This window comes from Mustela lutreola, chromosome 17, assembly GCF_030435805.1.
Source record: "Mustela lutreola isolate mMusLut2 chromosome 17, mMusLut2.pri, whole genome shotgun sequence".
Lineage (NCBI taxonomy): Eukaryota > Metazoa > Chordata > Mammalia > Carnivora > Mustelidae > Mustela > Mustela lutreola.
In genome coordinates, this window is record NC_081306.1 from 42,513,402 (window position 1) to 42,530,401 (window position 17,000).

The 17,000-nt window shown below is 64.0% G+C and overlaps 3 protein-coding genes across 4 annotated transcripts; 1 reads left to right on the top strand and 2 right to left on the bottom strand.

The window, feature by feature from the left end:
- Positions 1 to 555: 555 nt before the first annotated feature.
- ALKBH4 (alkB homolog 4, lysine demethylase) lies at positions 556 to 6,604 on the bottom strand. 2 transcript variants are annotated; one of them, XM_059153958.1, is made up of 3 exons: positions 6,411 to 6,572; positions 4,011 to 4,208; positions 556 to 1,506 (listed from the first exon to the last, which is right to left on the bottom strand). In XM_059153958.1, the coding sequence occupies exons 1-3, from the start codon at positions 6,531 to 6,533 to the stop codon at positions 919 to 921; spliced, it is 909 nt and encodes a 302-aa protein (XP_059009941.1). In that variant the 5' UTR covers positions 6,534 to 6,572; the 3' UTR covers positions 556 to 918. The 2 variants fall into 2 exon arrangements, with proteins under 2 accessions (XP_059009941.1, XP_059009942.1); XM_059153959.1 differs by lacking the exon at positions 556 to 1,506 and adding an exon at positions 1,545 to 2,281 and having other exon boundaries at positions 6,411 to 6,604.
- A 38-nt stretch (positions 6,605 to 6,642) lies between these two features.
- Positions 6,643 to 13,348, top strand: LRWD1 (leucine rich repeats and WD repeat domain containing 1). The gene is made up of 15 exons (XM_059153957.1): positions 6,643 to 6,840; positions 7,363 to 7,597; positions 7,700 to 7,816; positions 8,301 to 8,441; positions 8,874 to 8,978; positions 9,234 to 9,356; positions 9,453 to 9,567; positions 9,794 to 9,903; positions 10,071 to 10,278; positions 10,730 to 10,802; positions 10,886 to 11,026; positions 12,210 to 12,301; positions 12,469 to 12,624; positions 12,708 to 12,820; positions 12,905 to 13,348. Exons 1-15 carry the CDS (start codon positions 6,761 to 6,763, stop codon positions 13,043 to 13,045), a joined length of 1,950 nt encoding a protein of 649 aa, XP_059009940.1. The 5' UTR covers positions 6,643 to 6,760; the 3' UTR covers positions 13,046 to 13,348.
- A 24-nt stretch (positions 13,349 to 13,372) lies between these two features.
- Positions 13,373 to 16,930, bottom strand: POLR2J (RNA polymerase II subunit J). Its single transcript, XM_059153964.1, has 4 exons — positions 16,775 to 16,930; positions 15,548 to 15,637; positions 14,169 to 14,343; positions 13,373 to 13,615 (listed from the first exon to the last, which is right to left on the bottom strand). Exons 1-4 carry the CDS (start codon positions 16,825 to 16,827, stop codon positions 13,580 to 13,582), a joined length of 354 nt encoding a protein of 117 aa, XP_059009947.1. The 5' UTR covers positions 16,828 to 16,930; the 3' UTR covers positions 13,373 to 13,579.
- Between the last annotated feature and the right edge of the window lie 70 nt (positions 16,931 to 17,000).

Here is a 17,000-nt window from a genome sequence, read left to right on the forward strand (position 1 = left end):
AAGGAGCCGTCCTCCACCCTCCTGCTCCAAGTGAGCTGACCCCGGGGACCCCCCGCTCTGCAGCTGGGCTCAGTTCCGCCACTAGAAACCTAGCAGCCTTTCCTGGGCGATGCCACTTCAGACAGTGCGTGGTGGCCAGTGACTGCCCTCCCACTGCCAACAATTCACAGAAGGTTCTAGAATGACTGAAGACCAGCACGGACCATGAACCTTTCTGGGCTCTGACAGGGCCCTGGTCCCAAAGTCTGGCACCGAGCCTGTGGCTGGCGAGCGTATCTGGTCTTAGGAGCAGCAGAAGAGGGCAGGCCGCCCTCCACGTGAGTACCCCGCATGGCACCAGTGTCCCCCTACTTTTTCACAGCATGAGGCAGGGGAGGAAGGTGGGACCAGACTCTCTGGAGATATCTCTGCCTCATGGCCCCCAACACCTCCGGGGGGATCAAGCGTGACAGAGCCTGACGCAGAGGTGGTCACCAGCTCTGAAGGCTGAAATAGTAACTTTAGGTGTGTCGATTCTGCTCTCCGACTTGCTCCCCAAATGAAAGGACCGGAGAATGGGGTTATCAGGGAACTTCATTGAGAGAGGGATCAAGGAGAAAGCGTTTTTAGGTGGTACTAACAGGTTTAAGTTCAAATGACCCCACTGCCCTCCAACGGTGACAAGCCAGCCACACAGGCGGCCACGGGGTAGGTCAGACAGGACTGACCCAAGGCCCGGTGCCATCCCGTCCAGCTCCCAGGCAGGGCCCACATCGTCGTCGCGTCAGGATGCTGCGCCGTCTTCTCTTCAAAGCTACTAAGCTGGGGAGGAAGCGCCCCCGTGCCGGGTGTCCCGGCCTGAAATCCTGGCAGACAGTCAAGCCCGGAGCCGGCTCCCTGGCCAGGTCCGGCCCCAGCTCCCGGCCCCAGCTCGGCGGCTCACAGAGGTCTCCCCTGGAAGGACAGGGAGATCTGCAGGAGCTCCTGCCCCAGCTCCTGCTGCCGCCCGCCGGGCCGGAACTCGGCCGACAGCTCCCTGAAGGTGGCGCAGACGCGGCGGGCCTCGATGTGTCTGCGGTGGATGGCGTGCTTCCACTGGTGCCGCGCGGCGCCCGAGAGCACGAGCAGCGAGCGGCGGGGTAAGGGGACGGCCACCTCCACCTCCTGGCACAGGACGGACCTGCTGGGGGCCATCACCCCTTCCACCAGGGCCTCCGGGAAGCCAGAAGGGGCCAGACAGAGCAGCAGGCTGCCGGGCGCCTCCCGGGACATGGACAGCACAGTCGGGGACAGGAGGTTGAGGCTCACCAGCCGCTCCCCCCACAGCCAGGCGTCATCCAGGTGGGGGTCGATGGCCGAGCCCCGCTCTGGGCAGTAGTCCAGGTTACACTGCTCCACGGGCCGGAAGTCCTCCAGGATGGGGTACAGGCCCATCCTCCGCACCACGTCCCGGCTGAAGCTGGGGAGGCCGCTGAAGCCCGCAGTCTTGAGCTTCTGTTTCCGGAAGTTGACTTTGGGGCCATAGTCCTGAAGGGTGAGGACAGAGAGGAAGTGGAGAAGTGCCTGAGTTTACAGGAATGGCTATCACGGGCCAGGTCTGAAGATCTGACCGCGGAGACCAAGAGAAGCAAAAATGCCTGGCTCTGGACCAGGATGTGCTCCCAGCGGGGGCGGCTGGCCCCAGCGGTAGACACTATGGGAAGAAACAAGGAGGGAAGGGGGTGTGAGGTGCCGGGGCAGGGGCTGTCTTAGGCCGCGCGCAGGCAGAGAGGGACACAGAGGACCTGCGCGCAGGCAGCGTGTTCTGAGCCGCGAGGCCGACGCAAGACGCAGGAGCCGCGAGGGAGCGTCAGCCCCAGGCGGCCTCATCACATGGTCAGAGCTGGGGATCCCGGGGGTTCAGAACCGAGACAGAGAAGTTCCGCTCCCAGCTACACACCCAGGGCTGGAAACACGGCCATGCAGACACTTGCCTATGGGTGTTCACGGTGACACTGGGACACAACAGCCAAAGGGCCGGCACAGGCCGGTGTCCGTGATGGGATAAATGGATGAAGGCGTGGGGGCAGGTCCGCACAAGAGGGCCATCTGGCCACAAACGCCAAGCGGCACTGTCGGGGGGGGAGAAGCTGACACGGAGGGCCATGTGTTCTATAATCCTGCTTACGTTGAGATGTCCGGCACAGGCAAAGCCAGACAGAAAGATCAGTGGTTGGCAGGGGACAGGGAACAGGGAGCGACGGCTCCTGGGTACAGATGTCCTTTGCGGGTGACGGGCAGGCACTGGAGAAGGCTGCACATTCTGAACAGAGCGAACTGTACATGTTAAATGAGCGGATTTTATGGTCTGTGGATTCTGTCTTTAAAAAAAAGCAATCGTTAGGGAGGAGGCTTCCAGAACACCCCTCAGACTTGAGGCCCAAGGGATTGAGCATTTATCCACTGACTCCTGCCCCTTGGGCACCCCCCCCCCCAACCCAGTGGCGAGTGGGGGTATCCGGTGCAAATGTCTTTCTCCTTCCAGCTTCAGTGTGTCAGCGTGGCTGGGCGCCCCCGGCAGCGGCAGGCGAAGAAGGAGGCTCGGGGTACAGCGCACACAGAGGTGTGACCTAGAGCGTCTCCGGAGCACAGAGGCGGCTTACAGGGACCCCACAGAGCAGCGAGGGGAGCGGAGGTTGGGATGGGGGCCTGGTGGGTTTGTAGCGGAGCAGTGGGTCCATCTGAGGAAGGGGGTCGGGGTCCCGGGAAGCTCCAGAAGGAATCCCAGCGGCAGAACTGGGTGGGGGCAGTGGGGGCAGTGGGGGTGCGGAGTGCCGTGTTCTCGGATTCCGGGCATGTTCTGAAGGAAGCAAGTGGACAGGGAAAACCAGGCCGAGGGAGAGAAATCTGGAGAGCTGCACGGTTTCCGGCGCGAGCAGATGGAAGGGGGAATTTGCCGCGCTGTGGACACTGCGGGGGCGCCGGGATGGGCCAAGACTCAGCGAGGGTCTGACGAACACGGGAAGCCGGCTGGAGACATGAACGTGGGAGTCGCAAACACACGCATGGTGTCAGAGCTGTGACTCACGGAGACCGGCCAGGGAGCTCCGGCAACGGAGAGGCCCCAGCGCTGGGCCTGACAACTGGCCGCTGGGAGGGGGTGCGGAGGCCGGGACCCAGGACGGAGGCAGCGAGGGCATGACGCGGGAGCAGGAGGAGACCCAGTGAAGACAGAATAGACGACACTACGGAGAGGTTAGCTGCAGAGCTGGGAGGGGGAGCTTACAGGTGGTCTGGGGGAGAAGATCCAGCTGAGGTAAGAATGACGTCGAGGACAGAGGGGAACAGGGTCGGACAGCACCTCGGAGTTCGAAGGGGGCTTGGAGAGAAGCCTGGCTCCGAGGTTGAGAAGGGCGCGGCTTTCTCGGGGTGGGGGGTGACGGGGGAAGGTCCAGAAGGTCCAGTCTCCCCAGGGGAGACGGATGTGACCGCCGGAGCAGAGCAGCTGGGCGTGAGGCCAGCAGCCAGAGGAGCTGGACTTGCCCGGGGCTGGAGTTCAGCGGAAGGAGCAGGACAGTGGGGGGCGCCAGGGCACAGGAGCCCCAGAGGAAGTGGTGTGATGATGGACAGGCCTGAAGTCACTGAGAGGGAGGGAGGGAGAGCAGGCAGAGTACTGCCGGGAAGAGGCCAGGACCTGGGGGTCGGATGGGGAACGGCTTGAGTGGGAAGGTGAGCTGCAGCCTCTAAAAACCCTGAGAGCAGAGCATCAGTCTGCCCTACGGCCCTGCCGCACCGCAGCCGGTGAGTCTGGTGGGAAGCGGAGAAGGCCAGGCCTGCCTGTGCCCCTTCCTCCAACACACGCCACACACCGCTCCCCTGGCCGCCCAAGCCCCAGGGTCAGGGGCGCGCACCCCCTAATGGCCCTGGGGTGCTGTGGCTGCAGAGAGAGGCACTGGAGGGATGTGAGCAAAGGGGTGTGGGGCGAGGAGTCGGGAGCAGGATGACTCCTCCCTGACCAGCCAGCCCGGTCCTCCCCGCCTCCCGAGGCCTACCTGCTTCCTCCGTCCAGACTGGGAGAGCTTCCAGGGCTCCCGGTCCATCAGCTGCACCATCTCGGCTTCCTCCTCCCGGGTCACAAAATCCTCTATCACCGTCACTCCGGGGAAGGGGAAGGCCCAGCCTTCAAAGTCAGACTCCTCGGCCCCCACGGCCCAGCCAGTGTCAGAGTAGTAAATGAAACGGTGCGTTTTCTGCAAAAGAAAGAGGAGGGACCTGGAGCCCCTGAAGCCACACTGGAAAGCAGCTGGGGTCCAGAGGGAGGCAGAACCCCTCCCCGCCTGGGGCTGCCTCCTGGGAAGGGCCCTTTGCCTGTCCTTTCTCACTCTCCTCATCTTATGGGGAAGAGCATACACGTAACTACTGTCTGCTCTCTGTTTTAAAAATGAGGTGACTCAGCCCAGCAAAGTTCAGGAATGAGCCTGAGGCTGCACAGCGGGGCGCTGCCTGGGAGTCCACACTGCTAGTGTCGCTGTGGGGTGTCCTCCGGCCTCCCTGGTCATGGCGGGGACTGAAGGAGAGGAACCCAAGGCTGTCCAGAGGGCGAGCATACTGGGCAGCCAGAGGGGAGATGCTGTCCCCACGGTGGGGGTGACTCTGGGCTCCGCCCCCCTCTGTGGCTGCAGAGGCACTGCCTGAACTTTCCTTCAAAAGAGAGAACTTGCCAGCCATCCTCGAGGAGTGCCCAGCGCACAACCTCCTGCCACCTCAAGTTTGGGGCAAAGGCCACCCTGGTCCCAGGCAGCCCCCAGCCAATGACTCAGCACAGGTCTGGCTCTTTCTACCCGACTCGGGACTCCTCTCTCCATCAGTCTGCTCAGGGGCTCCCAGCTGGACTGGCCATGACTTTGTCCCAGCTGCATGGCAGTCTGAGGTCCGCCCTGTCCAGTTAATCCTCCTTTACCCCAAACCCCTTACATTTCATGGCCACTGCTGCCCACCCCGGCTGAGAACCATCGCGTCCTCCGTCTTCTGGCACCTCACACGGAACACATTAAAATCGGGGATCGCCCTGTACCTTCTGCTCATCTCACAGCCAGCAAGTCGGGCTACCCCCACACCCGCGGGCACGGGCTAAGTTCAGACTCTCGGCACTTCTCAGGCTTTCCTTGTAGCCAAAATATACAGGACATAAAACTGCCATCGTCACCATCTTTAAGTGTACAGGTAAGCGTTCAATCCAGTCACGCTGTCCTGCACCCATCCCCACCTCTCTAAAACTCTGGACTCAAAACAACGCTTCGCTTTTTTCCGCAAGCCCCAGGGACCCACCATGCTACTTGCTGACTCTATGAATGTGATTCCTCTACAGGCTTCCCGGAAGCGGAATCCTGCAATATTTAATCCTCTCGTGAGGGACCTTTCACTCAGCATAATGACCTCAGGATCCGTTCATGTCACAGCAGGTGTCAAACGCTCTTCAAGGCACATAACATTCCATGGGACACAGGCCACGTTTGTTTACCCGTCCAGCCACTGCTGGACACTTTCACTGCTTCCATGTCATAGCTACTGGGAACCACGCTAGGAACCGTGCTAGGAACGGGGGTGTACAGGTCTCTCTTCAAGGGTCTGCTTTCGAGTCTACCCAGAACTGCTGGATCACATGGTAATTCTACTTTTCGTTTGCTGAGACATCACCAGATCACTTTCCACAGGACCTTCCAAGCTTTCACCGGGGATGCTGTGGGAGTTTCTGCACTGGCTTCCGAGATCCCATCCCTTCCCATCTGCCTCCCCACGTCCTGGGACCTTTCCAAAACTCACCCCTAACTTCCTCTAAAACCCTGAGCAGCAATCCGGGGCCCTCAGAACAAGTCCAGCCTACCCAGCCACCGCACACGGAGCCCTCTGGGTCAGGGCGGCCGGCCCCTGAAGCGTCACGCTCCTTCCAAGCCCCGGACCTGCCCCAGGCCTGGTAGTACCCAAGTAGTCCCCCAGCGGGAACGCCCTTCCCGTCCCCCACCCCAAACCCGACAAAGGCTCTGGATCCTTTTTCCTTAATTAATTGGAATTAATTTCCTCCTTGACCACTTCCGCTCAACGGTGTCTAGGGCACTTTGCCCTGCCTGGTTTTCGGCTTCCTCTTTCTTTTTCCTGGTCGTCTCCCCACTCCGTGAGGCTCGCAGCCCCGGACGCAGGGGAGGGGGCGCGGGGGAGGGGGGCGCTACGTGGAGGTTTGCTGTCACACTCTCCCCAGGACTCAAAGGGGAGTTGTGGTCGGATGGCACCCACTCCAAGCCCACCCCTCAAAGCGCTCATCTCATCCTGCAATGCCCCCACAGCGAGGGCTCTTGACAGGGGTTGATCCGGGGCCCGTCTTCGAAGCCAGTCTGGGCCTCAGTTTCCCCGTATGAAGAAGGGAGTTGTGGCACGGCCCCTCCCCCAGCCCTCACCTGCGGGGGGTGCTGCCAGGGCGGGTCACCTCCGTGCTGCCGCTCGCAGATCAGACAGGTCCGGATGCCCTTGCAGCCGCATTCCCGGAGGACCTCTGGGGAAGCCACCGCCGCAGCCGCCATCGTCGCGTCTTGGCGACCAGGGCGCAGGCGCGGAGCCGCGGGGGCCGCTGGGAGTTGTAGTCTGCCCGCGGGACAGGAGGTCCGCGGGACCGCTTCCTTCCGGTCGTCGCGCGGCACCGCCTCCAGAGTTCCGCCGGGGGCGGACGTTAGCGTCTGTCTCCAGGAGGCACGGACTCGGCCGGACGCCGGTACCGCTAACCGGCCAGCGCGGGCCGTGCCTCGTCGCCATGGGCCCTCTGTCGGCGCGGCTGCTCATGCAGCGAGGGCGTCCCAAGAGCGACCGACTGGGGAAGATACGGAGCCTGGAGTAAGAGGCGGGACGGGGGACCACGGGGGTCCGCGGGGTCGCGGCCACACAACCCGCCCGCCACCCGGGCCTGGGTCGCCGGCCGGTCGGGAAGTAGGGCTGGGGCCCTTGCCCACTCCTTGCCCGGCCCCGTTATCGCCCTGTCGGTTAGGCGGAGGCTCCGACACTCGGGCCGAACGCTGGGCTCCCGTGAAGAGACGGGCGGGCTGGGCCCCGAGTGGCCTCTCCCTGGAAGGGCTCCCGGCTGTGGGGGAGACAGCCCTGCGGCAAGGGTGTAGAGCAGCCGGTTGAGCTAGTTCTTGAGGCCCTGGGCATCACGGAGGAGCCCCCTTAGAGGATCGGGGAAAGCGTTGGGGGGGGGGGGCAGCTGTAGACCCTTGTGAAGTGGTTACTGGATTTTAACAAGGCGCGGCTGTGCGCGCCAGAGGACCTCTGCCGTACAAGCCTTCGCAGGCGCCCAGGACTGCCCCGGGTGTGAGGCCTGCCCAGCCCCCTGAGCCCTCCGTGTCTGCCCCCACCCAGCTTGTCGGGGCTGAAGCTGCTCTCGGAGCACTTGGACCCCAAGCTCCTGAGCCGCCTGACGCAGCTCCAAGAGCTGGACCTCTCCAACAACCAGCTGGAGACGCTGCCCGCCAACCTGGGCCTGTCGCACCTGCGCGTCCTCCGCTGCGCCAACAACCAGCTGGGGGACGTCACTGCCTTGTGCCAGTTCCCAGAGCTCGAGGAGCTCAGCCTGGAGGGCAACCCCTTCCTGACTGTAAGTGGGGGCCCCCCACCTGCCCCAGAGCCAGGGCCCGCACTCCAGCGGGGCTGAGCCACAGCTTGGGGGGACACTGAGCCGCTCTCCCTCATCCCCCAGGTCAGTGACAACCTGAAAGTCTCCTTTCTCCTGCCCAAGCTCCGTAAGGTCAATGGCAAGGATGCTTCGTCCACCTCCTCTCAGGTGGAGAACCTAAACCGGGAGCTGACCAGCCGGGTAAGGGGGCGGACCCACGTCTCTGGAGCAGGCCGGGGGGCCTTGAGGAGCGAGCGACAGAATGGACATTTGGAGGACCCTGAGGGGGCGTTCCGGGGGCTCTCTGCCCTGACACTGAGTGGCGTCTGCCCTTCGCCTGACCATGTTGCTTTGAGCCTGGCTGTGGTGTTTGGCCTCTTTCAAGGAAGGTCCTGCTCTCCGGGTGTGCAGGCAGGGCCCAGCCAGGGACCAGAAACTGTACCGAGCTGCCGCCGCCGCCTCCTCCTCCTTCTCTTTCTCCTCCTTGGGGCTGCTACGCGTGTGTCTGTGCACGCGCATTCTGTGTAGGTTTGTGCACACTGCCGCTAAGGCTGTAGTTCAGGGAGACTTCCAGGAGGCGTTGAAGCGGAGACACCTGTGCCCGTGAGATGGGAGGCAGGGGCGCCACGGAGGGTCCAGGAGGTCTGGGGTGGACTGGGGTTGAGTCTGGTCCCTCTTGTTCCAGGTCACAGCTCACTGGGAGAAGTTCAAGGCTGCACTGAGCCCAGGCGAGGAGGCAGAGAAGGCCCAGGCTGACTTTGTGAAGTCTGCTGTCAGGGACATCCGTTATGGGCCTGAGTCCCTCAGCGAGTTCACCCAGTGGCGGGTATGAGCGCTCCTGCTGTGCTCAGAATCTGTTTCCCCAGCTCCTCGATTGGCTCCAGCTGCCCTGGAGGCCTCTGGCCGTAAGGGGTGGTAGAGAGTGGGGTGGGTCAGGGAAGGGAGACTTATTGGTTGGAAAGGCCCTTTCCCGGGCGCCTGGGTGGCTCAGCAGGTTAAAGCCGCTGCCTTCAGCTCAGGTCATGATCTCAGGGTCCTGGGATCGAGCCCCGCATCGGACTCTCTGCTCAGCGGGGAGCCTGCTTCCCTTCCTCTCTCTCTGCCTGCTTGTGATCTCTGTCTGTCAAAAAAAAAAAAGAAAAGAAAAAGGCCTTTCCCCACCTCGGGAAGCAGAAGTTCCCTCTGCCGCAGCATTTGGGAGAGGGGCCTGGGTCCCCTAGGACTGTATCTAGTTCCCCAATGTCCCCACCCCACGTAGGTGCGGATGATCTCTGAGGAGCTGGTGGCCTCTGGTGGGGCCCAGGTGCGTGAGGCAGACATCCCGGAGAGGCCTCCGAAAGCCCCAGCTGCCCAGGAACCCAGGGTAAGTGTGGTACCTTGCAACTCCCAAGGACTGCCTAGGGAGACTGTAGGGAAAGGGGATGGGGCGGAGGGTCGTGGAAAGAAGCCCAGGAGACGGCCCCTGATGCCTGAGCTCGTTCACACTAACCCTGGGCCAGCCCTTGCTTTCCGCCCCCGTGAGAGGGTGCAGGCCAGCCTGTGATGCCGAGGAAGGAAGCGCCAGGCAGATGGGCCCGTGGCCCCCAGGCCCTCAGCCCAGCCCCGACCCCCTCCACAGGCCAGGCCGGCGGCCGTGAAACGGCCGGACGACGTCTCACTCAGCCCGTCTCCCAACAAGCGGGTGTGTCCCTCCTCTTCGGTCTGCGTGGAGGGCAGCGCCCCGGGCTCTGATGACAGCCGGGTAAGCCAGCCGGGGGGCGGGGGGGGGGGGGGGGCAGGGAGCAGCCGGCAGGGAGCACAGGCTGGGGCAGCTGTGACGCCCCCTCTGCCCCCACAGCCTGCGCTGGACCTGGAGCCCCTGCACTTCCTGCAGTGTCACAGCAAGAACAACAGCCCTCGGGACCTGGAGACCCAGCTCTGGGCCTGCGCCTTTGAGCCGGCCTGGGAGGAGGGTACAGCCACGGCGGGCGGGCAGGGCCAGGGCGAGCACCCCAGGGAACCGGCAGGACCGGCTGTCTAGACGGGGGGCCCAGGGACGCTCTCTGGAGGGGGCCGCCTCGGTGGATGGGGGTCCTGGGAGAGAGACCGCCCCTGGAGCACCGTCAGGGCCAGGAAGGACAGGCTGCAAGGGCGGGCGTCGCAGACGATGTGTTTACTGAGGCTGACCCCTCAAAACAGGGCACGCGGGGGCCACCTCCCAGACGGTGGCCACGTGCGGCGGGGAGGCCGTGTGTGTGATAGACTGCCAGACGGGCATCGTGCTGCACAAGTACAAGGCCCCTGGCGAGGTGAGGGCCCGGGGCTGCTCCCGTGGGGCGAGGGGGCAGGGAGGGGGCGGCAGATGACTTGGTCCTGCTGGTTCTCGCTTCCACCGGCCGGAGCTCGCTGGCAGGCGCAGCTCTGCCCCTTAGCGACCCCACTCTCCCCTCCCCCCTGGCTCCCCATCCCCACCCAGGAGTTCTTCTCGGTGGCCTGGACGGCCCTGACCGTGGTGACGCAGGCCGGCCACAAGAAGCGCTGGAGCGTGCTGGCGGCCGCGGGCCTGCGGGGCCTGGTCCGGCTGCTGCACGTGCGGGCTGGCTTCTGCTGCGGGGTCATCCGGGCCCACAAGAAGGCCATCGCCACCCTCTGCTTCAGCCCCACCCACGAGACCCACCTCTTCAGTAAGACCCTCTCCCACGTCCCTGAGGGGGCCCCAGCACCCTGTCCTGCAGTCCGGGACGGGAGGGAGTGCGTGTGGCTGGTGAGCGTCACCACGGCCACTGGGGTCAGCTCCGGCCAGGCCAGACGCAGTGTGGCTCGGTGGACGACTGACCGGGCTTTAGCTCCTGCCTTCTCCCCTTGACCCGCTCTGTGGCCTGGAAGCCGGGTGGCTGGGCCACCCTGTGACCTGGGTGCTAAGTGTGCCAAGCCCAAGAAGGGATGTGTGGGCCTGGCGCGGGCCGTGGTAGCGGAGAGGTAGAGACTGGTGGCCCTCAAGTCTTCCACCTCCCAGCTGTGGCCCTGCACACCTCGGCGGGGGCGGGTGGCCTTGCGACCACGGTCTCATCCTGGGACGGAGCCTGCTGGAGCGAATGGGTCTCCTCAGAGCCTCCTCTCCCCTCCACCACTCAGCGGCCTCCTATGACAAGCGCATCATCCTCTGGGACCTCGGGGTGCCCAACCACGACTACGAATTCCAGGCCAGGTGAGGCTGGGGGCTGGGCAGGAGGCGGCCAGGGCGGCCAGACCCCCGGGTCCGAGGCCTCACCACCACCTCCCTGCCGGCAGCCAGCTGCTCACCCTGGATGCTACGTCCATCCCTCTGCGCCTCTGCCCCGTGGCCTCCTGCCCAGATGCCTACCTGCTGGCCGGCTGCGAGGGCGGCTGCTGCTGCTGGGACGTGCGGCTGGACCGGCCCCAGAAGAGGAGGTGAGGCTAGCCGGGGAGGCCTTGAATGCCAGCCTCCGAGCTGTCCAGATGCCTGACCCCCAGCACATCTGCCCCCGGGGGTGGGACTCAAGCCCCGCCTCATCCCGAGCTGCCAGGGGCGGCTGCTTTCAGGGGCCTCTTCATGGGGCTGGCCTGTCCCCACCTCCCCTAGTCTCTCAAGGAAAGGTCCGTGCCCTGATCGTCACTGCTGCTTGGCTCTGGGACCGGGCCGGGGCAGCTCTCGGAGCCGTGTTCACTTCACCTTGGAGGGGCGGTCGGGGAGGGTCCGGACGGGATGAGGCCCGGGGAAGGCTCCTCTGTACCGCCCGGAAGGCTTGGGCCCGTGCTTAGGCTGGCCCCGTGCCCTCGTGCGGCCCACGGCCTTACAGAAGGTGGCCCGTTACTGCCCCCAAAGCGTGGTGTCCGGTGTGAAGGGAGGAGAGGGAGGGGACGATGAGAGGGGACGGGGCGGGTGGGCCCGAGCCTGGATCCCAGCGGGGGGCCTGCGGGCAGCGGGAGGGAAGGTGCTGGCACAGGGGCGGTCCCGCCAGGGAGGTCGGGCCCAGCCTGGAAGTGGAAGGACACGCCACAAGATGGGGGACGGCTCGGGCCTGGGGACACGGGCTCCATCTGCTAGGGCAAGACTGAATCTTGTCCCCAGTGCTGTGGACAGTCTGGGAAGACCTTCAGGGGCCGGGTGACAGCAGTGAGGCAGCTGTGACGTGGGGGCAGGTAACAAAAGCGTCAGGCCCAGCGGTGGCCTTTGTCCAGCCAAGTGCCTGTGTGGGCCCTGCCACAGCTGGGAGTGAAGCCCCAGGGCTTCCCCTGCTCCCTGCTCAGCGCAGTCTGAGCATGACCCGGTGGCGGTCACGCCGCAGAGGTATCTGCTTCTCCTTGTGTTGACACGTGGCTGCAAGCACCGTGTGACCCTGCGTGCACCTCCGCTGGAGACCGTGCAGCAGCCCCTTGTTCCCCGGCCCTAAGTCCCTGCCTTTCCAGACCCTTCCTGTCCCGTGCCAGCCTGCACCCCGGCCGTGCTGGCTCCGTGGACGCGTCTCCTGGCGGAAGCGGAAGGCAGATGGGTGAGGGGGGACCGAGCGGCTTCCTGGGCCGAGCGGCTTCCAGAGCGGCTTCCTGGGCCGAGCGGCTTCCAGGTGGCTCAGCAGCACCTTCTGTCCCGCAGAGTGTGTGAGGTGGAGTTCGTGTTCTCCGAGGGCTCGGAGGCGGCGGGGCGGAGAGTGGACGGGCTGGCGTTTGTGAACCAGGATGTGGTGGGTGAGTAGACCCCGCGCGAGGGACAGCCTGGCCTCCTGGGAGCCGAGACAGGCCCTGGAAGGCCTCTGGCGGCAGCTTCTCCTGGGGCTGGGGGCTCCTGAGGGGGCCCCCCGGGCACCATGAAGTGTCTAGAGAGGGCCCCCACCCAGCTCTGTTCCCTCCCCCAGCCTCCAAGGGGAACGGCCTGGGCACCATCTGCCTGTGGAGCTGGAGCCAGACGTGGGGGGCCCGCGGCAAGCAGTCCTCGCTGGCGGTGGTGGTGCTGGCGCGGCTGCAGTGGTCCCCCACCAAGCTGGCCTACTTCTCGCTGAGCACCTGCCCCGGTGAGCCCCTGCACCCCGCTGCCCCCTCACCCCCTGTGGCTGTGCCCCGCCCGGCCCCACGTCTCACTCTGAGCCTCTGGCAGATGAGGGGATCGTGCTGTGTGGGGACGAGGAGGGCAACGTGTGGCTCTACGACGTCCGGCGCCTCCTGAGCCAGCAGGCGCCGCTGCCCGCCGCGCCTCAGGCCCCGACGCAGGTAGGTGCCCTGCCCAACCCCCAACCCGCTACGGGGGCTGCTGAGCAGGAAGCTGGAGCCCCGCCCCCCTCTTTTGCCCCCCAGATCCTTAAGTGGCCCCAGCCCTGGGCCCTTGGCCAGATGGTGACCAAGACCATGGTGAACACGGTGGCGGCCAACCGCACCTGTACCTACCTCACGGCTCTGACGGACTCCAACATCGTCGCCATCTGGAAGAGACAGTAGCCAGCGCGGGGCTCCTGCCTCTAGGGAGGTGCACGAGTTCTAGGGGTCCGACTTAACTTATTCCGCTCCGGGGCAAACGACCAGACTGTTTTTATCGGGGAATATTTTTATTAAACTCTCTGCTGTGTAAGAAGGCTGGAGGGCTGCTTGGGGCCCCGGCTGGCACGCCGATGCGGTGGGAGGCCGAGCCGCGAGCAGAGGCTGCCTGGCTGCCACCCCCACGCCTGGCCTGGGTTCCCGAGAGCTGGTCTAGAAGTTCAGACCCACCAGCTCCTCAGCCAGGAATCCGGGGTGCAGGGCCCGTCCACGATGGGAAACCAGTCCTCGGCCTCCATGCACCTGCCGCCGCCGCAGCACCCCGCCAGGCCTCCTGCTGCTCTTTATCAAGAAAGCAAAACAAACCGTGTGTAGGACATGCCGGTGGGGACCGGCTCACCAGGATGTCCCCAACGTTGGGGAAGCTGCTCTCCTCTACTGGGAGCTGAAAAAGGTTCCAGTGCAGGGTAGGAGCCGGCCCAGCAACACTTCCCGCCGCTACTCGATGCCTTCTTGCTTGTCTTTAATGGCCACCTGAGGGGAGAGGGGCGGCGTCCACTTAGCTTAAAGGACCACGGTGAGAAAGCAGCCCCGTGGCCCTGCGCGCCCCCTACCCCATCTGCCTGAAGGGCAGGGGCCACTAGTGAACATGGACAAGCCGGGGTGTCCCTCTACACCCAGGTCAGACTCTGATGCCCTCTGCGTGGACAGGTGTGACCACCCCCCTCGGCCTCCTTAACTGTGGAGCGCCACCCTGGGACAAGCTGCCCCCTACACAAACACCCCGGACATGGCCAGGCCTTACCAGAGAAGGCTCGGGGAAGCAGGCCCAAAGGGCCGCAGGAGCCCCACACCCGGCCCGCAGGAGCCCCTGGAGCAAGCACTCCGGTTCCCACCCGTGCCTGCACCCAGCAGGCCCCCAGCCTTAGCCCCCTACCCCTCCCTTCGTCCACGTCCTACGGAAGTGCCTCCCCCCACGCCCCCTAGAGCTCAGGACACTCTCCACGGGCTGTCTGGGCTGGGGGCACGAGGACAGCGCAGCTCCGGGCAGACCCAGCGCCGCTCCCCTGCACACCCGGCCGCTCACCCGGAAGCGCTCCTCCAGCAGGGAGAGCTCGCTGATGAGGTCCGTGATGGCATTGGTGAAGGCCTCCTGCGGGCTGTAGTCCGGGGTGGTCTGCACCCGGATGATGATCTTGTGCTCCAAGGGGTGGGGGACTTTGTAGCCGGCGAACAGCACCTGCGGGTCCTTGAGCAGCTGTCTGTCGGGGGGGAGTGACACGGTGCTGAGCCGAGCACCCGTGGGGATGACCAGGCTCTAACCAAGGCTTCTTCCCACTGGGTTGAGGCCTGGAAGCCAGTACAGCTGGGGGTGCTGACCCCAGCGGGTTCCCTGCTCTTGATCTCCCCCAAAAAATCTACCAAGTAAAACATTTCAAAAAAGATCTCATGGGGACGCAACACACACACGCGTGCGCACAGCATCCATGAGGATCAAGGACCCCACCCCAGGCAGCCCGAGTCTAGTAGCCAGACAAAGCCCAGGACGAGCGTCTGACAGCAATAAGGGCAGCAGGCGGAGAAGGCTCGGCCCTGAGCAGGTGGTGAACGGAAGCTCTCCGGGCAGCACCGGCTGGCAGCTGCCGCCCACACCCCTGGGGCCCTATCTGCAAGGCTGGCAGCCTGCATCTGCATACCATGCCCTGGGCCCATGGGGTCCTCCAGAGCAGCTCGGTCAGCAGTAGGCACCATGAGGGAGGTCCCTTGCATAGGTGGGGACACGGCTCCCAGAGCAGGGGAGCTGCAAGGCCCTAGAAGGGTCTGGGGGCACCACTGGCGTGGCTCAGAGTGGGAGTCACCCAGACAGAAGACAGCCAACTTCACCTCCTGGGCTCCTGCCCGGGACCCCACACATGCACACCGCAGAAAGACCTGGCTTCACCCATGGTGTCTTCAGCACAGAAATGACAAGACCTTAGACCAGAACAGCGACCACATCGCCAACCTCCTAGCTGGTCAGGGCTACACTGGTGTAAACACGCACCCACCCACCCACATCCGCTGTCCACCGGGGCACCCGCTAGCCGCAGAGCCTCTCCCACCTTCTCCCCTCCTCCCAATAACAGCCCATCTCTGGCACATGTCTGTGTGCGCCAAGTGTCCCAGAGTCATCGTCCGAGGAGGGGTGGGCGGCAGCACGCCCGGACTGTCCCTCCTGCTCCTCAGCACAGAAACACAAGCGGGCCCGCATCTCTGTGGCTTGCCCCGGTAAATCAGACACATGGCGGTGTGATCGGATCGAGGTCAGCGTCATCTCGGAGAGAATGAACTGGAATGTGGGAACTGCCAGAGCAAGCCCCCAGACCTTCCTGCAGCTCAGAGACTGCGGGAAATCTTCCAGAATGTGTGTTTTGCCTCAAAGACCCCCAATAAACGCTTTCCAAGAGCCGCTGACGTGGAACTTACGATTTAATGATGTTTCCTAGCGTGTGGTCTTCTTTGTTGATGGTGAACAAACAGGCATTGGGTACCTTGGTGTCCTTGTTAATGGTAATCCTGGGAAGAGGGCGAAGCAACAGGTGAGGACACCATCTCTTCAGCCATAAAGACCTCTCGGACTCAGAGCAGCAGAGGGGCTACACCCTGATTCTGCAAGACCCTCACCTGCTCTGGACTGCTCCTTGGCACCACTGACATTTTAGGGTCGGTAATTCTATTCTGTAGGGGGCTGCCTTGTACATCGTAGGATATGAGCAGCATTCCCCGGTCTGTACCCACGAGCGGCACCCCTTTGTGACTATCAGAACTGTTGGCAGACGTTGAAAAAATCCCCTGGGGAGCAAAATGGCCCCAGATGCCAACCACTGTTCTCAAGGACGACGAAGATAGACCGCAGAGCCCTGCACACCAGGCTGTTAAGAAAAAGCCAGTGTTGGGGCGTCTGGGTGGCTCAGTGGGTTAAGCCTCTGCCTTCCACTCGGGTCATGATCTCAGGGTCCTGGGACCGAGCCCCGCATCGGGCTCTCTGCTCAGCGGGGAGCCTGCTTCTCCCCCTCTCTCTGCCTGCGTCCCTGCCTGCCTGTGGTCTATCAAATAAATAAAATCTTAAAAAAGAAAAAGCCAGTGTTTCAGAGGGTCTTCTTCGTCCTGAGCCCTGGCCTAAGCACTTTCAGTAAATTACCTCGTTAAGCTCCCCTCGGAGGAAATCCCGTGATTGAATACAGCAGGAAGCCTGTTTACCAGAGAAGGAAAACGGGCCTCGGGCAGCTTAAGTCACTTGCCCAAAGACATGGAGACGTTAAGTGAGGGAGCAGGGCCCAGGCGGAGAGACCAGGGGACCACATTCCCTTGCTCGCTGCAGGCAAGGAGCCCCCGGAAGCTTCTCACAGGCCAGTGAGGATCGGCCGTGAGCCGGAGAGCCAGCCCTTGGCTGCAAAGGCGGCGGCCAGGAGGCTGCCGGGCACCCCGGTTCCCATACACAGCGCCACTTCCCGTGGGCGCAGGCAGTTCCCGAGCCTCTCCGCGCCTCGGGTTCCTCCTCTGCTGCACGGGGCCACTGACCACCGGCCCGCAGCGCCGGCTCAAGTCCGCAGACACAGTAAAAGCTCCTTCCGTCTCCCCGCTGTGGGCGAGCCCGAGAAGCCCCAGGCTCCGCCCGCGACCCCCGACCCACCCCTCGCCGGCTCCACTTACTTTTTCTCGCCCTCGAAGAGCAAGAACGACTCGAAGGCGGGAGGCGCGTTCATCCTAGCGCCGCACCAACCTCCAAAGCCGAGACAGCCGCCACCACCGCCAGCAAAGCCCTATACCACCACCTCTTCCGGGTTAGCCACTGCTTCCGGGTGGCGGCTCCGCACGCCCCTAACGCCCTCCCCACCCGTGAAGTCCGGCTGCTTGCCCCCTAGCGGCTCGGGGGATG

Coding starts and splice junctions, on each gene's coding strand:
- POLR2J (XM_059153964.1), bottom strand. CDS start 16,827: ATGAACGCGCCTCCCGCCTTCGAGTCGTTCTTGCTCTTCGAGGGCGAG. Junction 14,344..15,547: donor CTAGGAAACATCATTAAATC/GTAAGTTCCACG, acceptor CCCCCCCGACAG/ACAGCTGCTCAAGGACCCGC. Junction 13,616..14,168: donor TGCTGGAGGAGCGCTTCCGG/GTGAGCGGCCGG, acceptor CTCTCCCCTCAG/GTGGCCATTAAAGACAAGCA.
- LRWD1 (XM_059153957.1), top strand. CDS start 6,761: ATGGGCCCTCTGTCGGCGCGGCTGCTCATGCAGCGAGGGCGTCCCAAG. Junction 8,442..8,873: donor GCGAGTTCACCCAGTGGCGG/GTATGAGCGCTC, acceptor CACCCCACGTAG/GTGCGGATGATCTCTGAGGA. Junction 10,803..10,885: donor GACTACGAATTCCAGGCCAG/GTGAGGCTGGGG, acceptor CCCTGCCGGCAG/CCAGCTGCTCACCCTGGATG.
- ALKBH4 (XM_059153958.1), bottom strand. CDS start 6,533: ATGGCGGCTGCGGCGGTGGCTTCCCCAGAGGTCCTCCGGGAATGCGGC. Junction 4,209..6,410: donor CCTGGCAGCACCCCCCGCAG/GTGAGGGCTGGG, acceptor TTTCTTTTGCAG/AAAACGCACCGTTTCATTTA. Junction 1,507..4,010: donor AGTCTGGACGGAGGAAGCAG/GTAGGCCTCGGG, acceptor CTCACCCTTCAG/GACTATGGCCCCAAAGTCAA.